This window comes from Homarus americanus, unplaced genomic scaffold, assembly GCF_018991925.1.
Source record: "Homarus americanus isolate GMGI-L3 unplaced genomic scaffold, GMGI_Hamer_2.0 scaffold39155, whole genome shotgun sequence".
Taxonomy (NCBI): domain Eukaryota; kingdom Metazoa; phylum Arthropoda; class Malacostraca; order Decapoda; family Nephropidae; genus Homarus; species Homarus americanus.
The window spans coordinates 13307361-13323576 of record NW_024737042.1 but is presented as its reverse complement, the minus strand read 5'-3'; the positions used below and the strand labels follow the sequence as shown (position 1 = coordinate 13323576).

General features: G+C 48.2%; 1 protein-coding gene across 1 annotated transcript; it reads left to right on the top strand.

Annotated features, from left to right (window-relative positions):
• The first annotated feature begins 912 nt into the window (after nt 1-912).
• On the top strand, nt 913-14504 carry LOC121872804 (keratin-associated protein 16-1-like). The gene is made up of 9 exons (XM_042375861.1): nt 913-1011; nt 3318-3734; nt 10520-10713; nt 10871-11059; nt 11507-11680; nt 12099-12257; nt 12493-12622; nt 12951-13136; nt 14163-14504. The coding sequence occupies exons 1-9, from the start codon at nt 913-915 to the stop codon at nt 14502-14504; spliced, it is 1890 nt and encodes a 629-aa protein (XP_042231795.1).
• Nucleotides 14505-16216: the final 1712 nt, after the last annotated feature.

Here is a 16216-nt window from a genome sequence, read left to right as displayed (position 1 = left end):
AGGTTGATTTGCATAACCATGGTCTTGGTATGGTTGATGGTGACGTGGTTGTTGGTGGCTGAGTTTTGGAGTCTGTTCAATAAATCCTGAAGGGCGGTATACTCGGGAGCAGAATTGTTGACGCTGATCCCAATGGTGGAGTCGTCGACATATTTCCAGCGAGCAGGGGTTTCTCTTAGGGCATTATTGATAAGTATAAGGAAGCATAGTGGTCCCATCTTGGTGCCTTGGGGGACGCCACAGGTGAGTGACTGAAAGGTGGAGACAGCCCATCGGAAGTGTACAGCTTGGCGTCGGTTACTGAGGAAGTCTGTAAGCCATGGTATAAGACTTCTTCGAAACCCGAGGTTGATAGCTTTGTTGATGATTAAATTGTGGTCGACTAGGTCGAATGCCTTAGTGAAGCCATTGAAGGCAACAGCTACAGACGTTTTTCGTTTCTCCAGATGGCGGTATATGTAGTCGAGAAAGCTGACAAGACAGTGAGTGGTGGAGGAAGTTTTCATATTACCAAATTGCTGAGGATCTATGGCTCCTGTAATATCAGCTGAGTATTGGGGTGATTGCAATGGGTCGTAGTTGATTTAAGGATTGTGGGCTGGTTGACTTGGGCACTGGTGACACATAAGAAGTCTTCCAGTCAGTTGGACATCTAGCTTGAATGAGAGAAGCATTGATGATGGAGCAGAGGGGTTTAGCAAGCTCCGGGGAGAACTCCTTGAAGAGTTTCATTGGTAAGTCAGTGGGGGTGGTGGAGCGTTTTAACTTTAATTTGTCCAGACGTTTTGCTACTTCAAATTCTTCTACTAAGTCAGTGGGAAAGGGGGCTGTCTGTCATATTTCCTGTGTTATGTTCTGACTCGCCAAAGGAAAGGTTACGGTAGACTTAGCTTCCGGGGAAAATTGTCGATAATGGCTAGTAATACTTGTGAACAGAGTTGTACCCTTCTGAGGGCCGAGCTACTGGCCGAGTTAGTGAAGGTCAAAGAAGAAAACTTGGAATTAAAGAAAGTGATAACGGGGATGAAGGAAGAAGACACGAGACAAGGAAAGCCAGTGTCTGGCGAAAACTTAAGCGAATAGAAGCTTGTGAGGAGAGGAACGACCAAAATGGTAGCGAGAAAATATACCAAGGAAACGACAACAGCTAAGTGTACAAACTCTTTTAGACCTTTGATAGACTAACTGAACGTTAGCATAGTCAGGGACAGGGCAGGCAAGGAAGGTACGAAAACCTTAATTGTTGGCGATTCCCAGGCATAATACCTGGATAGAGCTTTTTGTGGTAAAAATATAAATAAGATGAGGGTTTGTTTGCCAGGAGCTGGAATGGGGGATATAGTTGACAGGATGGACAATATCTTGTTCTGGTAATGGGAACCAACCCATTATCTGCCTCAGAGCAGGAGGCAATGATATTGGCCGGTGCAGGAGTGAGGATCTTCTTGATAAGTTCAAGACAGCTATAGAATGCATTAGGCTGAAGGGAGGGATCCCTATCATATGTGGTGTCCTCTCTTGAAGGAGAGTTGGCAATGAATGGTTGTCAAGGGCAGTTGGTGTCAACGGCCATCTTGACAGATATTGCAAGTCAATATCAGTCCCATTAATTGACTACTGGGACAACTTTTACGGTAGAAGGGACCTTTATGCGAGGGATGGGGTGCATCTCTCTAGGGATGGGGTGGTAACCTTGGCTGGCTATCGCGAGAGGGCAGTTCAAAAGAAGTCGAAGTCCTTAAACCGCTAGGGGAACATATGGGCACGGAGGTGGGGGAGACTGCAATGGGAGCGGGTAAGCAAAGTGAAAGGTTACAGGGAAATAGTGCTAGGAATGATGACAAAACTCAATTCGGCATTGGAGGACATATTCTAAAATGGATTAGTGCCTGGTTACAGGACTGGAAACAGCGAGTGAGCATTAACGGCACTAAATCCGATTGGAGTAACGTCACTAGTGGAGTACCCCAGGGCTCAGTACTTGGGCCATTAATATTTATTATTTACATAACGACATAGATATCGGCGTAGACAGCAACATAAGCAAATTTGCTGACGACACTAAAATAGGGCGCGTAATTAAATCTGACGAGGACTCCGCAAAACTACAGGAAGATCTAAAAAAAAAATCGAATAATCTGAAAAATGGCAGATGAAATTCAATGTGGACGACGATGTTATAGAGAAATCCGAATGTGTGAAGGTTTTAGGAGTATTGATAAGTAGGAATCTTAAGCCAAATAAGCAATGTGTATTTGCTCAAAACAAGGCTAATAAAGTACTTGGGTTCATACAAATGAGTGATAGTTACACGACTAGAGAGGTCATCCTAAAACTATATCTTGCGCTTGTGAGACCTCACTTGGATTACGCAGTTGAATTCTGGACACGTATTGCAGAATGGATATAGAATCCTTAGAAAGAATTCAGAGGTGAATGACAATACTAATTCCGGGCATTAGGAACCTTGAGCATTGAGACAGGTTGAAGCATCTTAATTTGCACTACCCTGAGAGACGTAGAGTGAGGGGCGATATGATAGAGGTGTATAAATGGAAGTCAGGGCTAAACAAAGGGGATATTACAAAGGTACTCAAACTATCCAACCAGGAGGAGCCAACTCGTAACAATGGTTAGACAAATTTAGATTTAGGCGTGAAATAGGTAAACATTGGTTTGGAAATAGAGTAGTGGATGAGTGGAATAAGTTACCAAACATCATCATTTACTCAAATACGTTGGATAGCTTCAAACATAGGTTAGATGGATATATGAGCAATAGGAATTGGGTGTAAATGGGACTGCCCAGTATGGACCAAAAGGCCCGCTGCAGTTTCCTCCATTCTTATGTTCTTGTGTGTGTGTGTGTGTTCCTTATGCATTTCCAGCGTTTTAAGATTGACAGTTAAAATTTAGTAGTGATGTGAAGATGGCCTGAGGAAAGGTTGCGCACTATCTCTTGCCTCTCACCCTGGCGAATCCGTATAACTCATTACTCTTATTGTCCTTACGTGTCTCAGTAACCATAATGCTACAGGACCATTCTCACAAGCAGTACTCATAAATACATTTTCAAGCTAACAGATGCATCCAAGAGTCACCGACAAGGTTCAGAACTAACACTGTGAACCCGAGAGGTAGTTGTACAAGTTCCTAATCTTGCACTGGGTGTCTTCAACATCCTCTGACACGTTATTGAATTAGGAGACTGGACCAACAGTCACCACCACCATATTACAAAACTTGTAGTTTGATTTACCAAATGCTTTTATATTTCAATGATTGGTGACTGGAACTGAGTCACTGACACGTCGCAGAGAACTGTAGACGACACCGACGACACTATACAACCTGTAGACGACACCGACTGCACAACACAACCTGTAGACGATGGCCACTACACTACACAACCTGTAAACGATGGTCACTACACTACACAACCTGTAGACGGCGCCCACTACACTATTGAACCTGTAGACGACGCCCACTTCATTACACAGCCTGTATCCGACACAACCTGTAGACGACGCCCACTACACTATACTGTACAACCTAATGACGACGCCCACTACACTACACAACCTGTAGACGACGCCCACTACACTACGCAATCTATAGACAACGCCCATTACACAATAGAACCTGCAGACGACGCCCATTATACTACACAACCTGTACACGGCGCCCACTACATTACACAACCTGTAGACTACGCCCACTACTCTACACAATCTGTAGATGGCACCCATCATACGACTACACACACTACAGAGAGACGAGGGAAGGATGACTCAATCTGACACTGGAACATCCAAGAGCATGTCATCTAATGGATAGGTAATTAGTCTTCGTCAAGATTATTAATCAACTTACCAGCCATCCCAATAATTAATTCAGCATCTCATCACCTTCCTGTGACTGGTTATCCATGCTTTGTGAAATAACAAGTGATAATCATGATGCATGTTAAGTACCATACAGTCCATTTAGGCGTCTGTATGTCCTAGAGGTGGTGGAGTATTTTCATTTTTCTTGCTCATGATGCACCAATGAAACTTAACTGGTATGTAAATCGCAGGTCATTTACATCATCCTTCACAGAGAACGCTGTCACGTGTATCTCGCTCAGTCCATTTCTATATTAGAAAAATAAAAAAAAATAGAATGAGGGCAACATAACTTTTAGCAACTAAACAATATATCATTAATATTGTACAGCATCGAATATTTTTTTTAATATTTATAAAATGTAATTTAATATTGGGTCTTTTGAAAATAAAATAATAAAATACTCGAACAAAACATTTTTATAATATTTATTTATGAAACTTTAATCAGGAAGTGGGTGCAGTGTATCTTATATCTTCTCTAGCTATTTTATAGGGCATTTACTGAAAGTAGTTCCATTACATTTAATTCAATCTATATATATATATATATATATATATATATATATATATATATATATATATATATATATATATATATATATATATATAAAACAAAGAAGTTATGTATTTGTGTGTCTCACGAGAATCTGGAACCTACTGCTGATTCAGAAAAGATGATGGATGGTGTTAAATGGTGATGATGGATGAAAGAGTATATAGTGATGATGATTAAAGTTATAAGGTAGTAGATGATATTAATGCGGTGGTGATAGGTAGGAAAAGTTATGTAGTGATGATGGATGTAGTTATATGAAGTATGATGTTATATGTACGATGATGACATATATGTAGTAGATGATGGGTGTTATATGTAGTGATGATGGATGATGTTATAGGTGATGATGGATGATGTTATATGTAGTGATGATGGATGATGTTATATGTAGTGATGATGGATGATGTTATATGTAGTGATGATGGATGATGTTATATGTAGTGATGATGGGTGGTGTTATATGTAGTGATGATAAGGCAATAAAATAATAAAAGTTTAATGCTAAAAAAATATACTTTGCTGTACCGTTGTAGTGGAACTTACATACACCGTTAATGAAATATTGATGGAAGAAGAAGAAATTTTGGGGACTGAACAGTGAGACAATGTGGAGCCTCCCGGAGGGTGGCGTCCTACCGTGGCCTAGCGAATGAGCCGCCCGGACCAAACTTGGCATGGATAGCAAGTGTCATGTGGAGATCTCAAAAACAAACCTCCAACCAACCCGATCCGACACACCCAACCCGACCTGTTAAACCACACAGAGGTTGAAAAGGACGTGGAAATGTTGTAAAGTCCTCAACTTAGCTCACTAACATGGTCTACCCAAACATTATCCACCACTACAAGGATCACAAGTGGCTGCGTGAACGCGCAATTCTAGCACCAAAGAATGAAACAGTGGCTGAAATCAACATGACTACTCAGACAGCTTCCAGGCAGTGAGACCTCATTCAAATCTGTTGATACAGTAATCGACCAGGACCAAGCAGTCCAGTGTCTGGGAATTCCTTAATTCTTTGGAGCCCGCTGGAATGCCTCCTCATCACCTCACACTCAAGATTGGAACTCCTATAATGCTCTTAAGAAATCTTGAACCTAGCGAAAGAGCCTCCCGGAGGGCGGCGATTCCTCTAGTATTTATTATAAATTCCTTTTGCCAAATGAACGTTGTCCAGTATTGTATTTCAGATAATTCGTAGCGCAGTCCATAATTATTCACTGTTCCTCTCACTATGGTGGTTTGCCATTTTTTTTATTCTACAGAAACTATCATAAACTCTGTACCGTAAAGTATTTATGTCTTGAGAATAAAGCCATATGCATTCTGTAATTACCGCCAGATATTCAGTTATCTGTGATTTAAATACCGGGGAGGAAAGATGAATTCTGAGACATCTTGTATCCGTCAAGTCTAGCCCACTTATGGGACCCTTTTCTCCCTCCTTGTCTTAGATAAAACTTTTAGTAAGGAATTAAGATATTTTCGACGGGTGTTATGGTGTCTGTCTATGTTTCTCTAAATTTAGGTAACGATAGAATTTAACACCGGTTTACAGGAAGGATAGCTCTGGCAGATTTAACACTAAGAACTCTGTTTATGTTTAATTGTCGAAATTTCAGTTAAATTTACTTCCATGAACCACCTACAGTAAATCCGATAACATTTGAGTGGAGGAGATAAAAGTGACGTTCACACGAGCAACAGTAGGAAACGTTTTCTATGCCTAAGTTGGTGAAATCGCCGGAAGAGTCACTCGCTGTTGTCATCCTCTACAGAAGAATTTGTTTAATTTTTCTTCTTGTGTGTACGTATAATAAACCTAAAGTCTAAAGCTTGGCACGCCTGACAACCTTCCCTGACTATCACATCATTATTAAAGTTAGAAAAAAGTCATCCATCCATCTTCGACCAGATCTAATTTCTATATGTTGTCTCAACACATCCTGTATTGCCTCCTACACCCATTTCATCACAAACAAATTTAATAACTTTTTCAACGCCAATAGAAAAATACAGTAAATCCTTTTGAAATATGACACACATACTCAGTAGCTTTTCTCTGCTCTGAGAGCAATTCTCTCTCCCAAAACATAACAAATCAGATCTTGCAGCTACGCCAAGCCTATTTCTTCATACGATTTCAGCATCGAAGTCGTTACCATGAGATGATATAGAGGTAGGGACATAACATCATTCCTTGTGATCTGGATATTTGTGATCCAGCTGTAGTTGTACGACAAGTCAGTAGTGATAGTGATACTGATAGTACTGGGTCTCGTAGGATTGAACTTATACTTTGCTTCCTAAACGGGAATTCAAACCCATTTCAGTACAATATCCACTCCGCCAGAATCCCCACAATGTAACTAATTACATTTTGGCCGGATGTGTTCCTGGCTACAGCCTCGGTGGAAAATTTCTTGATTGTATTCCAGCTTAACAAAAGCATAAAGCCTCAACAATGCCTTTGCTTAATTTGAAACTATTTTTCCGTCTTTAGATTTTTATAAGCGACTGAATAACTCTTGTTCGAGCATTTTGTTTGTCTGGTGGAATTATTTCGCTTTTACGCAGAAAAAATGCAAAATGATAATTTGAAGGAAGAAGGAAAGAAACTAGGAGAGAAAAGGGGGAAAAGAGAACAGTAAAATAATTAATATAAGAAAAGGTGAGAGAGAGTGGGATATCAGAATTAGTCAACCAACAACCAGTATCGTTAACTTATTCTCGTTCCCAATTAGTTTTAAGCATTGCCCCAAAACAAATCTGACAACAACACTCATTAGCCCCACATAGATTTTAAATGTATTTTTTCATAACTTTTTGTCGAAGCCACTGTCTTCATTGTCATGAAATGAATGACTGCAAATAAAATTCGCTATTGAATTTTTACCATTACTTTATTTCAAATTGTGTATTATACAGTAATTATAATATTGAACATGAAATACAACTTTCATTGAATGTCATTTCGGTTGGTGGCCATTTCTTGAATCCATGGGGATAACTTTGTCAGGTCACATCTGATATCACTTTCCGAGTTCAGTCTATTTCAATCTTTGCTGCTGATGTTCATGAGGAACGAAGCATAAGGACCAAAATTACAACCATCAGTTCTGTCTGATGGACTCGTTACCCCCAAAAATGCCAAATTACCCCCATGGAAGTAATTTACACCAAATTGGAAAACCATGCGTTAACCTCTGCAAGCGTAAAGACAAATCTGGTACGATATGTTAAAAGTTTCCGCTTTATGTAGTTAATATTCATCATACTATACCTGTCTTTAATAAAGTGAGACTGGTCCAGCCGTGTGTGCAGTGTGCCTCCGGTCTTTGCAGTGTGCCTCCAGTGTTCTGCAGTGTGCCTCCAGTCTGTGCATTGTGTCTCCAGTCTTTGCAGTGTGCCTCCAGTCTGTGCAGTGTGCCTCCAGTCTTCTGTAGTGTGCCTCCAGTCTTTAGGATGTGCTTCCAGTCTGTGCAGAGTTCCTCCAGTCTTTGCAGTGTGCCTCCAGTCTGTGCAGTGTGCCTCCAGTCTTTGCAGTGTGCCCCCAGTCTTTGCAGCGTGCCTGCAGTCTTTACAGTATGCCTCCAGTCTTTGCAGTGTGCCCCCAGTCTTTGCAGCGTGCCCCCAGTCTTTGCAGCGTGCCTCCAGTCTTTGCAGCGTGCCTCCAGTCTTTGCAGCGTGCCTCCAGTCTTTGCAATGTGCTCCAGTCTTGCAAGCCCAGTCTTGCAATGTGCCTCCAGTCTTGCAGTGTGCTCCAGTCTTTGCAGTGTGCTCCAGTCTTTGCAGTGCCTCCAGTCTTGCAGTGTGCCTCCAGTCTTTGCAGTGTGCCCAGTCTTTGCAGTGTGCCCAGTCTTGCAGTGTGCTCCAGTCTTTGCAGTGTGCCCAGTCTTGCAGTGTGCTCCAGTCTTTGCAGTGTGCCTGTCCTGCAGGTGCCCAGTCTTGCAGTGTGCTCCAGTCTTTGCAGTGTGCCTCCAGTCTTTGCAGTGCCTCCAGTCTTTGCAGTGTGCCTCCAGTCTTGCAGTGCCTCCAGTCTTGCAGCGTGCCTCCAGTCTTTGCGTGCCCCAGTCTTTGCAGCGTGCCCCCAGTCTTGCAGTCCTAGTCTTTGCAGTGTGCCCCAGTCTTGCAGCGTGCCCCAGTCTTTGAGCGTGCCCTCAGTCTTTGAGCGTGCCCCAGTCTTTGCAGTGTGCCCCAGTCTTGCAGTGCCCCCAGTCTTTGCAGTGTGCCTCCAGCCTTGCAGCGTGCCTCCAGTCTTTGCAGTGTGCCCCAGTCTTGCAGTGCCCTCAGTCTTTGCAGCGTGCCCCTCAGTCTTTGCAGGTGCCTCCAGTCTTTGCAGTGTGCCTCCAGTCTTTGGAGTGTGCCCCCAGTCTTTGCAGTGTGCCCCCAGTCTTTGCAGTGCCTCCAGTCTTGCAGTGTGCCCCCAGTCTTGTGGTGTGCCCCCAGTCTTGCAGTGTGCCCCCAGTCTTGCAGGTGCTCCCAGTCTTTGCAGTGTGCCTCAGTCTTTGCAGCGTGCCCCAGTCTTTGCAGTGCCCCCAGTCTTTGCAGCGTGCCCCCAGTCTTTGCAGTGCCCCAGTCTTTGCAGTGTGCCCCAGTCTTGCAGGTGCCCCAGTCTTGCAGCGTGCCCCCAGTCTTTGCAGCGTGCCCTCAGTCTTTGCAGCAGGTGCCCTGCCTTTGCAGCGTGCCCCCAGTCTTTGCAGCTGCCCCCAGTCTTGCAGTGTGCCCCCAGTCTTGCAGTGTGCCCCAGTCTTTGCAGGCCCCCAGTCTTGCAGTGTGCCCCCAGTCTTTGCAGTGTGCCCCAGTCTTTGCAGAGGCCCCCGTCTTGCAGTGTGCCCCAGTCTTTGCAGTGTGCCCCCAGTCTTTGCAGTGTGCCCCCAGTCTTTGCAGTGTGCCCCAGTCTTGCAGTGCCCCCAGTCTTTGCAGTGTGCCCCCGTTTTGCAGTGTGCCCCCAGTCTTGCAGTGTGCCCCAGTCTTTGCAGTGTGCCCCAGTCTTTGATGTGCCCCAGTCTTGCAGTGTGCCCCAGTCTTTGCAGTGTGCCTCAGTCTTTGCAGTGTGCCCCCAGTCTTGCAGTGTGCCCCCAGTCTTTGCAGTGTGCCCCCAGTCTTGCAGTGTGCCCCCAGTCTTGCAGTGTGCCCCCAGTCTTTGTGCAGTGTGCCCCCAGTCTTTGCAGTGTGCCCCCAGTCTTGCAGTGTGCCCCCAGTCTTGCAGTGTGCCCCCAGTCTTTGCAGCGTGCCCTCAGTCTTTGCAGCGTGCCTCTAGTCTTGCAGTGTGCTTCCAGTCTTTGCAGTGTGCCCCCAGTCTTACAGTGTGCCTCCAGTCTTGCAGTGTGCCCCCAGTCTTTGCAGTGTGCCCCCAGTCTTTGCAGTGCCCCCAGTCTTGCAGTGTGCCCCAGTCTTTGCAGTGTGCCCCCAGTCTTGCAGTGTGCCCCCAGTTTTGCAGTGTGCCCCCAGTCTTGCAGTGTGCCCCCAGTCTTTGCAGTGTGCCCCAGTCTTGCAGCCCCCAGTCTTGCAGTGTGCCCTCAGTCTTGCAGTGTGCCCCCAGTCTTTGCAGTGTGCCCCAGTCTTTGCAGTGTGCCTCAGTCTTTGCAGCCTGTCTTGCAGTGTGCCCCCAGTCTTTGCAGTGTGCCCCAGTCTTTTGCAGCGTGCCTCTAGTCTTTGCAGTGTGCCTCCAGTCTTTGCAGTGTGCCCCCAGTCTTGCAGTGTGCTCCCCAGTCTTGCAGTGTGCCTCCAGTCTTTGCAGTGTGCCTCCAGTCTTGCAGCGTGCCTCCAGTCTTTGCAGCGTGCCCAGTGTTTGAAGTGTGCCCAGTCTTGCAGCGTGCCTCCAGTCTTTCAGCGTGCCTCCAGTCTTTGCAGTGTGCCTCCAATCATTGCAGAGTGCCCCATCCTTTCTTCAGCATGCCCCAGTCTTTGCAGCGTGCCCCAGTCTTTGCAGTGTCCCTCCAGTCTTTGCAGCGTGCCTCCAGCCTTTGCAGTGTGCCTCCAGTCTTGCAGCGTGCCTCCAGTCTTTGCAGTGTGCCTCCAATCATTGCAGAGTGCCCCATCCTTTCAGCATGCCCCCAGTCTTTGCAGTGTGCCTCCAGTCTTTGCAGCGTGCCTCCAGCCTTGCAGTGTGCCTCCAGCCTTTGCAGTGTGCCTCCAGTCTTTGAGTGTGCCCCCAGTCTTTGCAGGGTGCCCTCAGTCTTTGCAGCGTGCCCTGTCTTTGCAGCGTGCTCCAGTCTTTGCAGCGTGCCCCCAGTCTTTGACAGTGTGCCCCAGTCTTTGCAGTGTGTCCCCAGTCTTGCAGTGTGCCCCCAGTCTTTGCAGGTGCCCCCAGTCTTTGCAGTGTGCCCCCAGTCTTGCAGTGTGCCCCCAGTCTTTGCAGTGTGTGCCCCAGTCTTGCAGTGTGCCCCCAGTCTTTGCAGTGTGCCCCAGTCTTTGCAGTGTGCCTCCAGTCTTTGCAGCGTGCCTCCAGTCTTGCAGCGTGCCTCCAGTCTTTGCAGGTGCTCCAATCTTTGCAGAGTGCCCCATCCTTTGCAGCATGCCCCCAGTCTTGCAGCGTGCCCCAGTCTTTGCAGTGCCTCCAGTCGCGAGTGTGCCCAGTCTTTGCAGCGTGCCTCCAGTCTTTGCAGCGTGCCTCCAGTCTTTGCAGCGTGCCCCAGTCTTGCAGTGTGCCTCCAGTCTTTGCAGCGTGCCTCCAGTCTTTGCAGTGTGCCTCCAGTCTTTGCAGTGTGCTCCAGTCTTTGCAGTGCCTCCAGTCTTTGCAGTGTGCCTCCAGTCTTGCAGTGTGCCTAGTCTTTGCAGTGTGCCTCCAGTCTTGCAGGCAGTGTGCCTCCAGTCTTTGCAGTGTGCCTCCAGTCTTTGCAGTGTGCCTCCAGTCTTGCAGTGTGCCTCCAGTCTTTGCAGTGTGCCCCAGTCTTTGCAGTGTGCCTCCAGTCTTTGCAGTGTGCCTCCAGTCTTGCAGTGTGCCTCCAGTCTTTGCAGTGTGCCCCCAGTCTTGCAGTGTGCCCCCAGTCTTTGCAGTGTGCCCCAGTCTTTGCAGTGTGCCCCCAGTCTTGCAGTGTGCCTCAGTCTTTGCAGTGTGCCCCAGTCTTTGCAGCGTGCCCCAGTCTTGCAGCGTGCCCTCAGTCTTTGCAGCGTGCCTCTAGTCTTGCAGTGTGCCTCTAGTCTTTGCAGCGTGCCTCCAGTCTTGCAGCGTGCCTCCAGTCTTTGCAGCGTGCTCCAGTCTTGCAGCGTGCCTCCAGTCTTTGCAGCGTGCCTCCAGTCTTTGCAGTGTGCCTCCAGTCTTTGCAGTGCTCCAGTCTTGCAGGTGCCCCAGTCTTTGCAGTGTGCTCCAGTCTTTGCAGTGTGCCTCCAGTCTTTGCAGTGTGCCCCCAGTCTTGCAGTGTGTGCCCCCAGTCTTGCAGTGTGCCCCAGTCTTTGCAGTGTGCCCCCAGTCTTTGCAGTGTGCCCCAGTCTTGCAGTGCCCCCAGTCTTGCAGTGTGCCCCCAGTCTTGCAGCGTGCCCCCAGTCCTTGCAGCGTGCCCCCGTCTTGCAGCGTGCCTCTAGTCTTTGTAGCTGCCTCTAGTCTTTGGTAGCTGCCCAGTCTTTGCAGCTGCCTCCAGTCTCTGCAGCGTGCCTCCAGTCTTTGCAGTGTGCCTCAGTCTTTGCAGTGTGCCCCCAGTCTTTGCAGTGTGCTCCTCAGTCTTTGCAGCAGTGTCCCCAGTCTTGCAGTGTGCCTCCAGTCTTGCAGCGTGCCTCCGTCTGCAGCCGCGGCCTCCAGTCTTGAAGTGTGCCTCCAGTCTTTGCAGCGTGCCTCCAGTCTTTTGCAGTGGCCCCCAGTCTTTGCAGTGTGCCTCCAGTCTTTGCAGTGTGCTCCAGTCTTTGCAGTGTGCCTCCAGTCTTTGCAGCGTGCTCAGTCTTTGCAGTCGTGCCCAGTCTTGAAGTGTGCCTCCAGTCTTTGCAGCGTGCCTCCAGTCTTTGCAGCGTGCCTCCAGTCTTTGCAGGTGCCTCCAGTCTTTGCAGTGTGCCCCCAGTCTTTGCAGTGTGCTCCAGTCTTTGCAGTAGTGTGCTCCCAGTCTTTGCAGCGGGCTCAGTCTTTGCTGCTTCCAGTCTTGCAGCGTGCTCCAGTCTTTGCAGGCGTGCCAGTCTTTGCAGCGTGCCTCCAGTCTTGCAGCGTGCTCCAGTTCTTTGCAGCGTGCCCTAGTCTTTGCAGCTGTGCCTCCAGTCTTTGCAGCGTGCCTCCAGTCTTTGCAGCTGCCTCCAGTCTTGCAGTGTGCCCAGTCTTTGCAGTGTGCCCCCAGTCTTTGCAGCCCCCAGTCTTTGCAGTGTGCCCCCAGTCTTGCAGTGTGCCTCAGTCTTTGCAGGTGTGCCCCCAGTCTTTGCAGTGTGCCTCCAGTCTTTGCAGCGTGCCTCCAGTCTTTGCAGCGTGCCTCCAGTCTTGCAGCGTGCCTCCATCTTTGCAGTGTGCCCCCAGTCTTTGCAGTGTGCCCCCAGTCTTGCAGTGTGCCTCCAGTCTTTGCAGTGTGCTCTCCAGTCTTTGCAGTGTGCCTCTAGTCTTGCAGTGTGCCTCAGTCTTTGCAGTGTGTGCCTCCAGTCTTACAGGTTCCAGTCTTTACAGTGGCCCAGTCTTGCAGTGTGCCTCCAGTCTTTGCAGCGTGCTCCAGTCTTGCAGATGTGCCTCCAGTCTTTGCAGTGTGCCCCAGTCTTGCAGTGCCCCTCAGTCTTTGCAGTGTGCCCCCCAGTCTTGCAGTGTGCTCCCCAGTCTTTGCAGTGTGCCCCCAGTCTTGCAGTGTGCCTCCAGTCTTTGCAGTGTGCTCAGTCTTACAGTGTGCCCAGTCTTTACAGTGTGTCTCCAGTCTTACAGTGTGCTTCCAGTCTTTGCAGTGCTCCAGTCTTTTACAGTGTGTCTCCAGTCTTACAGTGTGCCCCTCAGTCTTGCAGTGTGCCCCCAGTCTTTGCAGTGTGCCCTCAGTCTTGCAGTGTGCCCCAGTCTTGCAGTGTGCCCCAGTCTTGCAGTGTGCCTCCAGTCTTGCAGCTGCCTCAGTCTTTGCAGCGTGCTCTAGTCTTGTGCAGCGTGCTCCAGTCTTACAGTGTGCCTCCAGTCTTGCAGTGTGCCTCCAGTCTTTGCAGTGTGCTCCAGTCTTTGCAGTGTGTCTCCAGTCTTTGCAGTGTGCCTCCAGTCTTTGCAGTGTGCCTCCAGTCTTGCAGTGTGCCCCCAGTCTTTTGTGTGCCCCAAGTCTTGCAGTGTGCCCCCAGTCTTTGCAGTGTGCCCCCAGTCTTGCAGTGTGCCCCCAGTCTTTGCAGTGTGCCCCCAGTCTTGCAGTGTGCCCTCCAGTCTTGCAGTGTGCCCCCAGTCTTGCAGTGTGCCCCCTGTCCTTGCAGTGCCTCAGTCTTGCAGTGTGCTCCAGTCTTGCAGGTGCCCCCAGTCTTTGCAGTGTGTCCCAGTCTTGCAGTGTGCCTCAGTCTTGCAGTGTGCCCCAGTCTTGCAGTGTGCCCCAGTCTTGCAGTGTGCCCCCAGTCTTGCAGTGCCCCCAGTCTTGCAGTGTGCCCCCCAGTCTTTGCAGCGTCTCAGTCTTTGCAGTGTGCCCCAGTCTTTGCAGTGCCCCCAGTCTTGCAGTGTGCCCCCAGTCTTGCAGTGTGCCCCAGTCTTTGCTGTGTGCCCCTCAGTCTTGCAGCGTGCCTCTAGTCTTTGCTTCAGGTTTAGTCTTTTGCAGTGTGCTCCAGTCTTTGCAGTGTGCTCCTGGGGTCTTTGCAGTGTGCTCCAGTCTTGCAGTGTGCCCCCAGTCTTTTGCAGTGTGCTCAGTCTTGCAGTGTGCCTCCAGTCTTTGCAGTGGTAGTGTGCTCAGTCTTTGGAGTGTGCCTAGGTCTTTGCAGTGTGCTCCAGTCTTTGCAGCGTGCCCCAGTCTTTGCAGCTTGGCCTCCAGTCTTTGAAGTGTGCCTCCAGTCTTTGCAGCGTGCTCCAGTCTTTTTGCAGGTGCCTCCACTTTGCAGAGTGCCCCATCCTTTCCTTAGCAGTTCCCAGTCTTTGGAGTGTCCCCAGTCTTGCAGTGTGCCTCCAGTCTTTAGCGCTCATTTTGCAGCGGCCTCCAGTCTTTAGCAGGCCTCCAGTCTTTGCAGCGTGCCTCCAGTCTTGCAGCTGCCTCCAGTCCTTGCAGGGTGCTCCCCCAGTCTTTGGTAGCGTGTCTCCAGTCTTTGCAGTGTGCTCCAGTCTTTGCAGTGTGCTCCAGTCTTTGCAGTGTGCTCCAGTCTTTGCAGTGGCCTCCAGTCTTGCAGTAGTGTGCCTCCAGTCTTGCAGCTGTGCCTCCAGTCTTTGCAGTGTGCCTCCAGTCTTGCAGTGTGCCTCCAGTCTTTGCAGTGTGCTCCAGTCTTGCAGTGTGCCCCCAGTCTTGCAGTGTGCTCCCCTCATCTCTTTGCAGTGTGCCCCAGTCTTTGCAGTGTGCCTCCAGTCTTGCAGTGTGCTCCCCAGTCTTGCAGTGTGCCCCCAGTCTTGCAGTGTGTGGTCTCAGTCTTTGCAGCGTGCCCCCAGTCTTTGCAGGTGTTCTTGAAGTCTTTGCAGAGGCCCTCAGTCTTGTAGTGTAGTCTCTAGGCCCTGGAGTGTGCCCCCAGTCTTTGCAGTGTGCCCCAGTCTTTGGCTGTGCCCCTAGTCTTTGGTAGCGTGCCCCAGTCTTTGCAGCGTGCCCCCAGTCTTTGCAGCGTGCCCCCAGTCTTTGCAGTGTGCCTCCAGTCTTTACAGTAAGGTGCTCCAGTCTTTGGTACAGGCTCCAGTCTTTGCAGTGTGTCTCCAGTCTTTGCAGTGTGCCCCAGTCTTTGCAGTGTGCCCCCAGTCTTTGGAGCGTGCCTCCAGTCTTTACAGTGTGCCTCCAGTCTTTACAGTGTGCCTCCAGTCTTTACGTCTCCTTTAGTTATGTTCAGTATTGTGTTTGTCACTCTTTGTGTTTGTGTACTCAGCTAGACGGTATTGCACGGCCTTGGTAAATATTTGGTGAGGAGAGTGACCGTCCATTACTAGCCTGTCCACGTGATGTATGACGTCAGTTGCACTACCTCTGTAAAGAAAAAATTTTCCCCAGTGGATGATATACACCAATATCTGTGTCGCCTGATGTTGACTTGTGTGTGTCATGTGTGATCCTTATATGTATTCCCCAGGTTCTCTGCCTGTGTGTGTCTCAATATCTTTGGCTCTATTACTAAAAGTCAGTATTCACCACTTTCTCTTCCTCATCTCTCTTTCTAACACTACGTTTTAGTATTCTTCACTGTCTCAGTTTGCACACACACACACACACACACACACACAGATCAGATATGATAAAATTACATGGGCAATGTTTGATTATGATAACTTGCCACACTTTTGAATACGATGACGGATACAAAAATATTCGATTGCAATTAGTTGCATGATTACAATCGTGATTACTTCTAAAACATATATATTCTATTTTAATTTCTAGTAGTAAATAAATTTTACACATCAATGTCAAAAACGTTGTCAGTGTTGAAGTTGAGTAATATATAACGTGGTCATTATTATTGACGAAGGTTTTGATTCTGATTATACATTTGTGCCGTAAGCTTTCACGGGTCCTGCTGGCGTACTGGTAAAGTCTAACACTGTCCAATACTGTGACACTTTTAATGTTTAAGTAATAAGTATCTGATAAATCATGGTCACAAAAAAATGGTTAGGATGGCACTACCAACCAGTTTAGAAAATTTAATACCATGAACTTTGAGCTAAGGAGATTATGAAGTAGTCATGTATTTGTCTTTTATTCAATAACAGTTCATTGGCAGTGTGATTAA